This window comes from Sus scrofa, chromosome 14 (assembly GCF_054392235.1).
Source record: "Sus scrofa isolate SSC_HxYL_T2T_F1_AM1 chromosome 14, Sscrofa_HxYL_maternal_Yorkshire_Landrace_v2.0, whole genome shotgun sequence".
Taxonomy (NCBI): Eukaryota; Metazoa; Chordata; class Mammalia; order Artiodactyla; family Suidae; genus Sus; species Sus scrofa.
The window spans coordinates 154,177,842-154,192,219 of record NC_139396.1 but is presented as its reverse complement, the minus strand read 5'-3'; the positions used below and the strand labels follow the sequence as shown (position 1 = coordinate 154,192,219).

The window sequence follows — 14,378 nt, the reverse complement described above, 5'->3', positions numbered from 1 at the left end:
ACCTGGATTTGTAGATTCGTGTTGCAAACTTAACCTTTTAATTTTAGAAACAAACACCAAAGTTGGAGGTGGTAAATAATTAATTTTTAATTAGCTCGGATGTATCCTATTTTTGTTAATAGACATAGAGCCACTGTTTATAAAATAGACAGTTATTACAGTGAGCACATGAGGTAGGTGTTAGTGAGTGGCTTAATTAGAGCCCAAATCCCTCTTGCTTTTAGAAACTGAGGAGCGAGTTGCAAGTAGTAAAAGACTATGTATGCACTGAAGCGGCTCGCTAATTGGGACGTGTGTTAGCAAACTGCGGACTCAACACTTTAGAGCAAAGCATTTATGGCGCTCTCTGTGTATTAGCGTTATGGGCTTTTGTGATCCTGGGCAGATGTTAATCTTTCAGGAGGCATTTGTACAGTTCCTCCCGTGGTGTGTGCCTGAGCATTAGCCCCTTCTCCGCTCCGAAGTGCGAAATCATGCCAGGATCCCCTCGAGGGGTATTGTTGGGTAGGAACCGTAACTCTTAAAGGGGGAAAAGAGCCATTGATTCATTGTTAGTTAACACTAGATTTTTCTAACAGCCATGTTGAGTATTATCAGTGAGCGTTTCTATTAAGTGTAGGCTGGGGGAAATGATTCAGAGCTGGTGGGGACCCGTGTTTCCTGGAATGAGATTTATGGAATATTGGTTCTGTGGAGTGTTAGTAAATGTTACGTGACATTAAAAACCATCCAGCAAACAAGCAGATCTCTTTGGTCAGGTAACTTGGGAAAGCACTAGATTAAATGAAGGTGAAGGTTTTTTGGTTTTTCCGCCTATATTGGGTTATAGTTGATGTACAGCATAGTTTACCTTTCAAGTGAACAGTGTTTTGATTTGATAGCCTAGATTGCAGTATAATCGTCACTGCAGAGTCCGCCAGCACGTCCACCTCATCACGTGATTGTCATTTCTCCTTCGTGGTGAGAACATTCAAGATCTACTCTCTCAACTTTCAAGCACGTGGTATTGTACTGTTCTCTAGAGTCACGGTGTTATGCTTTAGCTCCCCAGAGCTTATTCATTTTCTAGGGTTTTTTTATTTGACTGCAGGATTTCTTTGTAATTTGTCAGTATACCTTGTCCTTCTCTAAGATGGAGAAGGGGAGCTAAGACAGCAGCAGTTTGCAGCATTTCTCAAACTTAGTTGGCCATGGAATCGTTTTTCAGAGAATGTCTCGGGAACTTGGCATGCCACAGGATACCATTGGTAAAGGTGGTTAGGCCGAAATTGTTTTATTTTATTTTATTTTTTAATTTTTTTTTCCCCGCTGTACAGCATGGGGACCAAGTTACACTTACATGTATACATTTTTTTTTCCACCCTTTGTTCTGTTGCGATATAAGTATCTAGACATAGTTCTCAATTTGAAATTATTTTGTAGATAGAAAACTAAGGCCTACATAATTTAAGTATTCAGGTAGCTAGAGCTAATGAGATTCCAGGCTACTCTTAGATCACTGCTCTTTTCATCAGCAAAAAAGGAGATTTAATGGCTCAGGAGATACAGGTTTAAATACGTTAGAATGTAAATAAGGTTTTCATTGTCATCTTTTAAGATTTATTGAAGCTTAACGTTCTGTCCAAGGTTCTAGGTCTAACCAAAGGAGGTAGTACAGGCAGTCAGTTTTCAGCAGCATTGCCAATGAATGGAATAAGGAATAGCTGTAAAAATTAATTTAAGGAATTATCTGAGTCTGCTCTTTTTACTCCCTGCTAAAATTAGGATAAACTGGGGTCTTAGTTCTCAAACCTTCATTTTGACTTCCTCTTAAGTACAGATGTAATTTTCATTCTGTTGCTGACTTTCTAAGTGGGGTGGGAATAGAGTGTAACTAAACATAATTTAGATTTTTTTTTTGGTCTTTTTAGGGCTGTACCCAAGGCATATGGAAGTTCCCAGGCTAGGAGTCAAATCAGAGCTGCAGCTGCCAGCCTATGCCACATCCTCGGGAACGAGGGATCTGAGCTGTGTCCATGACCTACACCACAGCTCACAGCAACTCCAGATCCTTAACCCACTGAGTGGTATCAGGGATTGAACCTGCATCCTCATGGATACTAGTTGGGTTTGTTACATCTGAGACACAGCACAAACTCCATAATTTAGATTTTTGGGTTTTTTTGTTTTGTTTTTTTGCTTTTTAGGGCCACACTCACGACGTATTGGAAAGTTCCCAGACTAGAGGTTGAATTGGAGCTGTAGCCACTGGCCTACGCCACAGCCAAAGCAATGCGACCTTGATTGAACCTGCATCCTCATGGATACTAGTCAGATTTGTTTCCACTGAGCTACGATGAGAACTGCCAAAATTTAGATTCTTAATTGAAGCTTCCAAATTCCTGATAGAAAAACTTAACATTTTACATTAAGGTCTGATTTAGATTGATCATTATAAAATTTTAAATAAGTACTTTATTAGATTATAGCCTAAAATTGTCGGACTTGTCCCCTAATGATTTGTAAGAAAGTACTGTGAACTAGGGTGAAAGGCTAAGGAAGCAGGACCGGCAGAAGCTTTCGTTACTACAAGGAAATTCGGCATAATCTCTATGAGCAGTTATAAGACTCAGAATTCTTTTGGCAGATACATACACCTCACTGATGTTCCTTGGTTTAGAAAAAAAATTGTGGCTTGTCTTATAAAAATCACTGTTCAGTGTTCCTTTTTCTTTAAAAGAAGGGAGTTTAACGTGCATGGTTCCTTATTAAACAGAAAAGGCATTTTATGAACATTAGCTTAAATTACTTAGGTGTTGAATGTTTTACATTGCAAAGATAAATAGTTGATTATAGTTTTACTGGGATATTTTTGCAAAATTAGTGGTGTGTATTCTCTCCTTTTTGTTAAACCCCCACCCCCAACAACTGGCATGCTTAATAACCAGCCATGGAAAAAGAAAGCATTTACTCATTGTAACTGACAGGAGGTTTAACTACAATTTTGTGTGCTTGAAAATTGTTTAGAAATTGGTAAGCGTTAAGTGTTTCTCTGAAAGGAATGAGAAGGTGTTATGAGATGGGCTACCAGTGACACACAGAGTAATGCTACGGGGTGGGGTGAGTAGAAGCAAGGTTAGTAAGTGACTGTGTACCAGCAGCGCTGGTCTCTGTATCCTTCTGCTCTTTTTGTTTGTTTTGTTTTTTTGTTTTTTGTTTTTTGGTCTTTTTTAGGGCCACACCCATGGCGTGGCATATGGAGGTTCCCAGGCTAGGGGTCTTATCTAAGCTATAGCTGCTGGCCTACACCGCAGCCACAGCAATGCCAGATCCAAACTGCGTCTGTGACCTGCATCACAGCTCACGGCAACACCAGATCCTTAACCCGCTGAACAAGGCCGGGGATTGAGGCCCGCAACTTTGTTTCCTAGTCGGATTCGTTTCCGCTGCGCCACAACGGGAATGCCTCTCTTTTTGTTTTTATTTTTTCCAGCTTTATTGATATTTAACTGACATACACAACTGTGTAAGTGTAAGGTGTACAGCATAAGATTTAATTGAGTTCCCGTCAAAGCTCAGTGGTTAACGAATCCAACTAGGAACCATGAGGTTGTGGGTTTGATCCCTGGCCTCGCTCAGTGGGTTGAAGATCCGACATTGCTGTGGCTCTGGCGTAGGCTGGCAGCTGCAGCTCCGATTGGACCCCTAGCCTGGGAACCTCCATATGCTGAGGGAGTGGCCCAAGAAATCGCAAAAAAAGACCAAAAAAAAAAAAAAAAAAAACCCAACGATTTAATTGACTTACATTATGAAATGATGATGTTGGTAAGTTTAGTGAACACCCTTCATCTCAAAGTTACAAAACTAAAGAAATGAAAAACTTTTTTTCCTTGCGTTGGGAACTCTGAGGGTTCACTCTTTCCGCTTTCACATGTAACATAGAGCAGTGGTAATTGTGTTTATCATGGTGTTCACTACAGCCAGTGCTCCTTTGTCTCATAACTGGAAGCGTATACTTTTTGACCGCCTTCATCCAATTCCCCCCTCCCCACCCCTGCCTCTGGGAACCACTCATCTGGTCTCTTTTTCTGTGAGTTTGTTGTTTTTGAAGTATAATTGACCTGTGACACTGTGTTAGTTCCTATTATGCAATACGTGATTTGATATTTCTGTGCATTTCAAAATGATCACCGTGATAATTCTAGTAATGATCGGTCATCATACAAAGATATTACATGATTATTGACTATGTGCCCCTCACTGTACATTTCATACCTGTGACTCATTCACTTTGCAGCCGGAAGTTGGTACCTCTTGACTCTCCCTCACTTCTTTCCTCCTTTCATCCCCTCCTCTCTGGCTACTACTTGTTTGTTCTCTGTATCTTTAATGCTTTCTGTTTATGTTTGTTCATTTGTTTTTTAAATTCCACATATAAATGAAATCATACAGTATTTTTCCTTCTCTGAGTTATTTCACTTAGCATGATACCTTCTAGGTCCATCCATTTGTTGCAACTGGCAGGATTTCATTTTTTACAGCTGAGTAATACTCCATGTGTGTATGTGTGTGTGTGTGTGTGTGTGTGTGTGTGTGTACTACATCTTCTTTATCCATTCAGCTATTAACAGGCACTTAGGTTGCTTCCACATCTTGGCTATTGTAAAGAATGCTGTAATGAACATATGGGTGCATGTATCATTTTGAGTTAGTGTTTTTGCTTTCTTCAGATAAATATCCAGAAGCAGAATTGCTGGATCATATGGTACTTCTGTTTTTTGAGGTATCTCCACACTGTTTTCCGTAGTGGCTACACCACTGTACATTCCCAGCAATGGTGCTCATGGGTTGCCTTTTCTCCTCATCCTTGCCAGCACTTGTTATTTGTTGTCTTTTTTGATAACAGCCATTCTAACAGGTGTGAGATGATATCTCGTTGTGGTTTTGACTTGTGTTTTCCTGATGATTAGTGATATTGAGCATCTTTTCATGTGCCTCTTGTCCACCTGTATGTCTTTGGAAAAATGTCACTTAAGGTCCCCTGCCCATTTCTTATCTGGGGTGTTTGTGGTTTGATTTGAGTTGTATGAGTTCTTTGTATATTTTGGATATTAACCCTGTATCAGATGTATTGTTTTCAGATATCTTCTCCCATTCTGTAGGTGGCCTTTTCATTTTGTTGATGGTTTCTTTCTCTGTGCAAAAGCTTCTTAGCTTGATGTAGTTCCATTTGTTTATTTTTGCTTTTATTTCCCTTGCCCGAAGTGACATATCCAAAAAAATACTAAGACAGGTGTTGAAGAATGTGCTGCCTGTGTTTTCTTCTAGAAGTTTTGCGGATTCAGATCTTACATTTGTCTTTTTTTTTTTTTTTTTTTTTTTTTGTCTTTTTGCCATTTCTTGGGCCACTCCCTCGGCATGTGGAGGTTCCCAGGCTAGGGGTCTAATCGGAGCCGTAGCCACCGGCTTACACCAGAGCCACAGCAATGCAGGATCTGAGCCGAGTCTGTGACCTACACCACAGCTCACGGCAATGCTGGATCCTTAACCCACTGAGCAAGGCCAGGGGTTGAACCCACAACCTCATGGTTCCTAGTTGGATTCGTTAACCACTGAGCCACAACAGGAACTCCCTTTACATTTGTCTTTAATTCATTTAAAATTTATTTTTGTACATTATGTGAGAGAGTAGTCCAGTTTGATTCTTTTACATGTAGCTGTTGGTTTTTCCAAACACCAGTTATTGAAGAGGCTTTTTCCTATTGTATATTGTTGCCTCCTTTGTTATAGCTTTATCTTTCATTTTTACCATTTTAATTACAGTGTATCTTTGGTCTTTGGGTAAATCTTGTTTGGACTGTCTGTGCTTACTGGACTTAAATGTCTGATTCTGTTTCCAGGTTAGGAAAGTTTTCAGCTATTATGTCTTGAAATATGTCCTCTGCTCCTTTCTCTCTTTCTTCTCCTTCTGGGATCCCTATAATGAGAATGTTAGTACATGCGATGCTGTTACAGAGGTCTCTTAAACTGTCTTCATTTATTTATTTTTTTTTTTTCTGTTCAGCTTCAGTGATGTCCACTCTTTGATCTTCCAGCTCGTTGATCTCTTCCTCTGCATCATCTAATCTGCCGTTGATTCCTTACAGTGTATTATTTTAGTAATTGTATTCTCCATCTTTATTTGGTTCTTTTTGTATTTTATGTTTTCTCTTTGTTATAAACGTCTAATTTCTCACTCTGTCCATCCTTGTCCTGATTCTTTGAGCATCTTTATATCCTTATGATCATTACGTTGAACATTTTTTTTTTTTTAATCGGCCACACCTGCAGCATATGGACGTTCCTTAGGCCGGGATTGACTCCAGGCCTCAGCTGTGACCTGTGCCACAGCTGTGGCAATGCCAGATCCTTTAACCCACTGTGCCGGGACGGGGATTGAACTCATGCCTCAGCAGCTGCAGTGGGATTCTTAACTAACTGTGCCAGAGCAAGAACTCCTACCTTGAACTCTTTTATCAGATAGATTGTTTATTTCCAGTTCATTTACTTCCTCTTCTGGGGTTTTATCTTGTTCCTTTATTTGAAACATAGTTTTGCCTAATTTGCTGTTTTTATTTCTTTGTATTTGGTAGGTTAGTTACATTTTCCTCTTCTTCCAGGTAGAGCAAGGCAGACACCTTTACAAGTGGAGATTGTTATTAATAAAAATGTTTCTCACAGAGGGGCAACTCCTACTTGGTTTTCAGAGGTTTTCCCCATTTCTGCTGTTTCGTAGAAAATAACCAGCTTAAAATAATATGCCAAAGAGACACATTTTGGGGTGGTAAATTCTGCTCCCCTACATTATGGCAGGCGTTATTTGAGACGTTTTAGGAATTCCTGTTGTGGCGCAGCAGAAACGAATCTGACTGGGAACCATGAGGTTGCAGGTTCGATCCCTGGCCTCGCTCAGTGGGTTAAGGATCTGGCATTGCCGTGAGCTGTGGTGTAGGTCACAGATGTGGCTCGGATCCGGCGTTGCTGTGACTGTGGTGTAGGCTGGCAGCTACAGCTCTGACTGGACCCCTAGCCTAGGAATCTCCATATGCCACAGGCGTGGCCCTAAGAAGATAAAAGACGGAAAAAAAAAGTTTTAGATTCACAGCAAATCTGAGCTGTTTTTGATACTGATCTGACATGGTGATATTTGTTCTATCAACTTCAGTGTGTATACCAAATGTATTTTGCAGTTATGTTTGCTTTTTTATGATCTTTTTCAAAGTATTACCATTTTACTGAATATAAGATGTGTCATTTCATTATGAAGGAATTTACTAAGTAGTTAACAGAAAGGAGATGCAGAGGGTTTTTCTGGTGCACCGATTGAGATGAAGCCGTTTTTCAACCTTTTTCATGTCCTATGAGTAGGATAATGAATGTGTGCCTTGTGATTTGTTATTCCGTTTATACTGCTTTGTGGATTGAGAACTTTATGTATTTCATGTTTTGGCAGCTTCACACAAGAAAATAATTTTTAGGTCTGTCTTGAAAAAGCTGTGACAGGAATGTTACATATATACATGACAAAGATGTGCCTAAGTTCTTGGAGCTTCAAGAAAATAGTAGTTTTCTTGGAGAGTATTTTTATGCTACCCTATTGTTAGTTAAAGTGACTTCTGATGAAAAATTAATCTGGTGGATCCAAGAAAGAAGGGGAAAATTTTGTTTGAGCTAAATTGAGGATTATAACCTGGAGACAGCCTCTCAGCTCCAAGAACTGTTCTGCCCTTAGAAGTCAAAGTACAGTCATATAAGTTTTTTAGCATAAGGGGCTGATCCTTTAAATGACGTATTATCGACAGTTAACACAGTCTGGATCTGCAAGTACAAAGTGATGGGTTGTGTGATTCCTTACAAGTTCAAGAAGGAATGTTATCTCCTAAGGATCTGTCTTGTTGGTGTCGGGAGAATGCTGCTCTTTATGGTTGAGCAGGTATTTCTGCCCACGGGGGAGGTTTGGTGGATGGAAGCGTAATGCAGATACACAGTGGGCGGTGCAGGGAGAGAGGAGGCCAAAGGGCAGCGAAGAATTTTTGTTTAAATTGTTCATGTCTTGGCATAAAATATGAATTTTTTTCACTCTTCTGCCGTAATTGATCCATTAATTACAACTGAACCAAAAGTACTTCTAAATTCTAATAAAGTTTGTATAATAAATATATACATACTAGAGAAAAGCATAGAAACCCTACAATGGCAAATTTCTTATTTTAAAATAAAAATCCACCATACTTCATTTTTTTCCACTATTAAATCTGGGTAGTCTTTTAGCTATCACGTTTTACTCTTGGGAGGAGGGGTATTGGAAGGGTATTGTAAAAAGAATCTAAGACCACAGAGGCTGCGCCTTCAGTTTCAATAGAATTATATGTTTCCTATCAGCATTATGAAAATTTAATATTTTGGTATATCTTGCACTTTCAGAAAGTCCTCTTCACAGTTAACATAATTGAATTGCATCATTTAAATTAAGAAAAAAATTTATAGTGTCTATATTTTAGTATACTCTATCATCTAAAGCCTAGATGATACTTACTAGTTTAATTACATGGCTTTGGGGTTCACTAGTGTTATTTTAGGAATATATTATCTTTGGGTTTGGGAGGAGGGTGTGTCTGATATATTTTTTAAACTTTGTTATAGAAAACCTTAGACATTCACAAAGTAGAATCATATAATGAATCTTCATATATTCATCTCCTGTCTTCCCTAGTTTAATATAAAGGCTCTTCTTGTTTTATCTGCACACTTCCCACTATTACTTTCCTCTCAAACCCCCAGTGAATTTGAAGGAAATCCCAGACATCATGTAATTTCCCTGAGAAATACTTCAGTGTGTATCTCTAAAAGAGAGTCAGATTATTTGTATTCCCAGTGAGTACTAACTAGCTTTGCTGTGGAGAGGAAGTTCAAGAGTGCTTGGAAACAGGCCTCCCATTGCATTTTATTGTAGTTAATTTATATTCAGAAAGACCTAGAGTTTATATTACATGGGTATTTTTTTATTACATAAGTCTCAAAGGGTTTGAAATGTTGACTTTGTAAATAACATCTAAGAAAACATTATGCATTTTGCCATCCTGAATATGTATGAAGTTACGTGACAGTCCTCAGTTCAGAGCTCATCTGCGATTTGCTTTGTCGTTTTTTTTTTTTTTATGGCTCTTCCCCACTCCAAAATTTCCTTATTTAAATGCTGAGAAACAGTTGGCATGTAACAATTTCAGATGAAATTTATAAGACTTTTTTTTAATGGGTGTACCTGTGGCATATGGACGTTCCCAGGCTAGAGGTCTAATCAGACCTGCGACGCCTAAGCCATAGCCCCAGCAACACCAGATCTGAGCCGCATCCATGACCTACACCGCCCATAGCTGGATCCTTAACCCACTGAGCAAGGCCAGGGATTGAACCTGCATCCTTTTGGAGCCATCAAATCCTTAACCCACTGAGTCACAATGGGAACTCCTATAAGCCTCTGTTTGTGTCAAAGAAAGAGAGAACATATACACATATGGGGCTGAACAAAACAGGAAAGACAGAACAGGGTAAAACATCACACCACACTGTGGAGAAACAGCTTCCACTTTCATTCCCTTTTACTCACCAGACCTCCTCTCTTGGTCATGACTTTTTCATTCCTCCCTTTGCCTGTTTTCCCCTTTGGTTTATATCTTTCTCTTCTTTGGGCATTTATTTAACTGTGCCTGTGGCATTTATAATCAGGGAGATTGCTGATTCCTCCCTTAGAAGGTATTTATTATATAAGGTTTGTGAGAGAAAACTTTCAAACATAAAATATTTTAGGACTGATTTGTTGTGCTTTTGTCTTTATACAGATTTTTATAAATGTTTATTTAAACTAATTCAAATAATTGGGTAGCTACTATGGGCTACATTGAACTCTATAAATGAATGATACAGTGTATGAATCATGTAGACATTTAGGTTCACTTTTTATGTTTTTTTTTTTTAATTTTGTAATAACTTTTCATTTTTCTGTGTTCTCCTTTGCTGCTCATTTATTGGATGAAACTGATCTCTATTCACATGTGACCCTGCAGTTTACAAGATTTCTGTGCAGCTCACCTTTGGAGGTAAGACTACTCACCGATCTTAATTTTAGAATTGCTAATTGAATTTCACCATCAGTATCTTTTGTGAGGCATTTATTTGAGAATTTAAGAGTGATCCTTTTGTCACGATGTATTCTTTAATTCCAATAATGAGACAAAATGCAGACTTTTCTTTTGTAAGAATTCCCATAAATTATACAGCTATTCACCTTCATAACAGGTCATTGCCTCTTTTTAAGTGTGTTTTCTCTCTAATAGGCAAGGTGAAATCAGTCCATCTTAAAGAGCCTTATTGTATCTCCTTACCCCCCTGACTGTTTGCCTTCGGCCTTGTCCTCTGTAACTGCCCTGGTGTAGAGGAGAGATGGGGAGGTCTGGGCAGAGGCTGTCAGCAAGGAGGTTTCAGCTGGATTGAGAGCGCCTTTTATGAGCCGTGCATTGATTAGGGAAGAGCAGAGGACTTGCCTTGTACTGAGCTTCATGATAGTGCAGATGCTATCCTAGGTGCCCGGTTCACCTTCTCATCTCAGCCTCATAATGGTTCTGCAATTTAGAACTGAAAAATCCCCCAGTGATAAAATTGGAGGTAAAGAAAACCATTTGATCATCAGAGAATCAGATACGGATGTGAACTGTGGTTGGTTGCTGAGGAGTTACTTGGAGAAGATGGGAGAGGCTTTGGGAGAGGAGTAGGAAAGAGGAAGCAGCCCGGTGTGTGGAGAGACATTGAGAGACATTGGACTTCATACCAAACCTGGGGTTAAGATCCTGTCTTCACTTTGTAGCCATGTGACTTGGGCAGTCGTGAGTTCCCTAAGGCTCAGCGTTCTTATCTTTAAAATGCAGATAATAATTCTTACTCTCAAATGAGGCCTTGAACATGGGCCAGCTTATAAAGTGCTAGTCAGGTCTTCCTCGTATTTCGTGTTCTCCTCTTCAGCCCCACACGGTGAGACTCTGTCCCTGTCCTTCCCTTTGATTCTATCGCTCTTTTTGCTCTGTGTCCCCACCCCCATTCCGACACTCTTCAAATCACATCCTGCTTCAGGTCGAGCCGAGAGGCGGTGGCCTCTGCCAGGCCTCTCTGACTGCTCCACGTGGAGGCCGTCTCGTTCCCTTTGCTGTTTCCATGTTGCCTTCTGTGATTATTGAAGCGGCCGTTGCAAGTGGCCCAACCTGGCACGTTGATACCTCCTGGTGGCCAGTTTGAATGATTGCCAGGGAAACTGACCAGATCAGAGGGGGTAGCACCATCCAGGTTTGGTTACATTTTCTAAATATCCAGGATCAAAGGGGAAGCAAAGTTACATAGTGGAAAGATTCTGGGCTTTGAAGTAAGAGATACTCAGGTGGCTCTTGAGCAAGTCGTTTTATCTTTGAGTTAATCTAAAAACGGGGATAAGAAGTTCCTGTTGTGGCTCAGTGAGAACAAACTCAACTAGTATCCATGAGGACAAAGGATCAATCCCTGGCCTCTCTCAGTGGGTTAAGGATCCAGCATTGCCTGAGCTGTGGCATAGGTTGCAGACGTGGCTTGGATCTGGCGTTGCTGTGGCTGTGGTGTAGGGCAGCAGCTGTAGCTCCAATTCGACCCCTAGGCCTGGGAACTTCCATATGCTGCGGATGCGGCCCTAAAAGGACAGAAAAAAATAAAAGTGGAGGTAATAATACTTATTACAGGATTCTTAAAGTGAAATGAGATAATGTGTGGTAAGCGCTGAGCACAAAGCCTGTCATGTAGAATTTTAAAGTTTAGTGTAAAAACAATAAAAATTAAAACTATTCCATAAGAAACTTGAAGACAATATGAATGCTGTAGTCTGTCTTTAGTTGATGAAGCACTTTCTAAGCATAGAAAAATAGGAAGTATCACAGAAGGAAGGGTGGAAAACTTAGATTTGATTCTGTAAAAAAATCTGTGATTTGGTTCATGAAAACATAGTTAAAAGGCAATTTGAGGGAAGTGTAATAAAAAGATTACTATATGTAACACAATGATCTCTTAGAATCAGTTCTTAAATGTACTGTTTTCTTTTGCATAATATTTGGTTGGATTTTATCAGCTAATTGATCAGTTGAGATACAAATTGTAATAAATATCTTTTTTGTTGTTGTTGTTGTTGTTGTTGTTGCTATTTCTTGGGCCGCTCCCACGGCATATGGAGGTTCCCAGGCTAGGGGTCGAATCGGAGCTGTAGCCATCGGCCTACGCCAGAGGCACAGCAACTCGGGATCCGAGCCGCGTCTGCAACCTACACCACAGCTCACGGCAACGCCGGATCGTTAACCCACTGAGCAAGGGCAGGGACCGAACCCGCAACCTCATGGTTCCTAGTCGGATTCGTTAACCACTGCGCCACGACGGGAACTCCATAAATATCTTTTAAAATATAAGTAATCGAAGAAATGCAATTTCAAACAGCAGGTATTTACAGTTTTTTTTAACTGTCAAGATATCTTTTTTATTTTTAAGTGAGTGTTTGGGAAGATATGCTGAGATGGGATGTTTTAAACTCCATCCTTTAAAGATCTTATAGAAATTCAGATCTGTGGTTGAGTAATTCTAGGCTAGGAATCATTGCCAGAGAAATAAAGATGGGGAGAAAACTTCCATAAATATGTTTGTTAAGTATTATTTATAATGGCAAAAATAATATTTAATAACCTAAATATTCAACAGTACAGAAAGGTCATATAAATCATCCAGCCTTATTTATAAGCTGGACTCTCATTTAAACAAGAGCTTAGAGGAGTAACCAGGAATAGGGGTTTTGAGCAGAACACCCTATAGCCATTAAAATGGTGTCATGCATATATGTTAATTAGTATATCTTGATGAATAATAGTGTAAAATACTTTTGCCTATAGTAAGATATAAAAATTTTGGATACAAAATTATGCATGCAGCTCTCAATTTGTTTATTTATTTTTTATGACCACACCTGTGGCATATGGAAGTTCCCAGGATCCAATCTGAGCCACAGCTGCAGCTTATGTCACACCTGTGGCAACACCAGATTCTTAACCTACTGCACCAGGCCAGGGATTGAGCCTGTGCCACCACGGAAACAATGCTGGATCCTTAACCCACTGCACCCCACGGTGGGAATTCCAGCTCTCAATTTAAAAACCATTTAAACATACATGGTGTTCCCGTCGTGGGTCAGTGGTTAATGAATCTGACTAGGAACCATGAGGTTGCGGGTTCAATCCCTGGCCTTGCTCAGTGGGTTAAAGGATCCAGCGTTGCCGTGAGCTGTGGTGTGGGTCGCAGACATGGCTCGGATCCAGTGTCGCTGTGGCTCTGGCATAGGCTGGCAGCTATATCTCTGATTAGACCCCTAGCCTGGGAACCTCCATATGCCGCGGATGCGGCCCTAGAAAAGACAGAAAGACGAAAAAAATAAAATAAAAAAATAAAAACCATTTAAGCATACAGAAATTAATTAGGAAGGAGATAAACAAAATGTTAACATTAACTACAAAATGTTAAAAATTGTTTTACCTCTCTTGTGCCTTCATGAAGGAACCACATGGGAACAAAGAGCTGCTTAGGTATGTTTTTCATAATGGCCCTTGTAGTCAGTGTTTGACTGAGATGTACATCGGGGAAATCTCCCATGACTGTAGAAATGTCTAGTCCTGGAAAGAAAGGGGCCGCCAGGAGCTTAGACAAAGGGAAAACACTGATAATGCTCAAGCCTGGACTCTCATTTACATCAGAGCTTAGAGAATTAACCAGGAATAGGGATTTTGAGCAGAAGGCAGCTGGGCTGGATTTGCTTACCTGCCCAGTGAGTAAATGAGGAGGCTGGAGCTTGCTGTCTGCTTCTCTGGGCAGAGTAGCAGCATGAAGATACTGCCAGACAATGACAGAGATGCTTTTAAATAGACCTCGCTTCTCTCAAATGTAAGCTCAATGAGAGGGGACTGCTTTTCTTGCTCCTTGTGTTTCCTTTTATAGTTGGGTACCACATGGGAAGCACTGAATAAGTATTTGTCAAATGAACGAATAAGTCAGCTAGGCAGAGCTAAGGCTGGGCAAGCTTTTTTCCCCTGTGATTTGGCTGGACTCAGGTAAAAACCCACAGGTCTAATATTCATGTTTCAGTGTGGTTAACAGTCTCTCTTCCCTACTTAAGGTCAGGACCTTTGTCTTTTTTCATCTTTGGATGCTCTCAGGTATAAATAGGGCTTAGAGTGGTACCAACCATATACCTAGAGTTGTACCGAACAAGTATTTTTTTAAAATTATATCTTATCTTTCAGATTAAATATTGGGAA

General features: G+C 40.0%; 1 protein-coding gene across 41 annotated transcripts in view; it reads left to right on the top strand.

Moving 5' to 3' along the window:
- ATE1 (arginyltransferase 1) overlaps nt 1-14,378 on the top strand; it is a 244,120-nt gene that overhangs the window by 47,063 nt on the left and 182,679 nt on the right. For 36 of the 41 annotated variants that reach the window (XR_014827025.1, XR_014827014.1, XR_014827028.1 and 33 more), the window contains one exon: nt 10,083-10,115. The exons of the other annotated variants lie outside the window; for them this stretch is intronic. Coding sequence is in view for 19 of the 36 variants with exons in the window: in XM_084995701.1 (XP_084851827.1) it covers nt 10,083-10,115 (33 nt within the window). In the remaining 17 variants the exon portion in view is untranslated. The remainder of the gene's footprint in view (nt 1-10,082; nt 10,116-14,378) is intronic. 41 annotated transcript variants of the gene reach the window in all.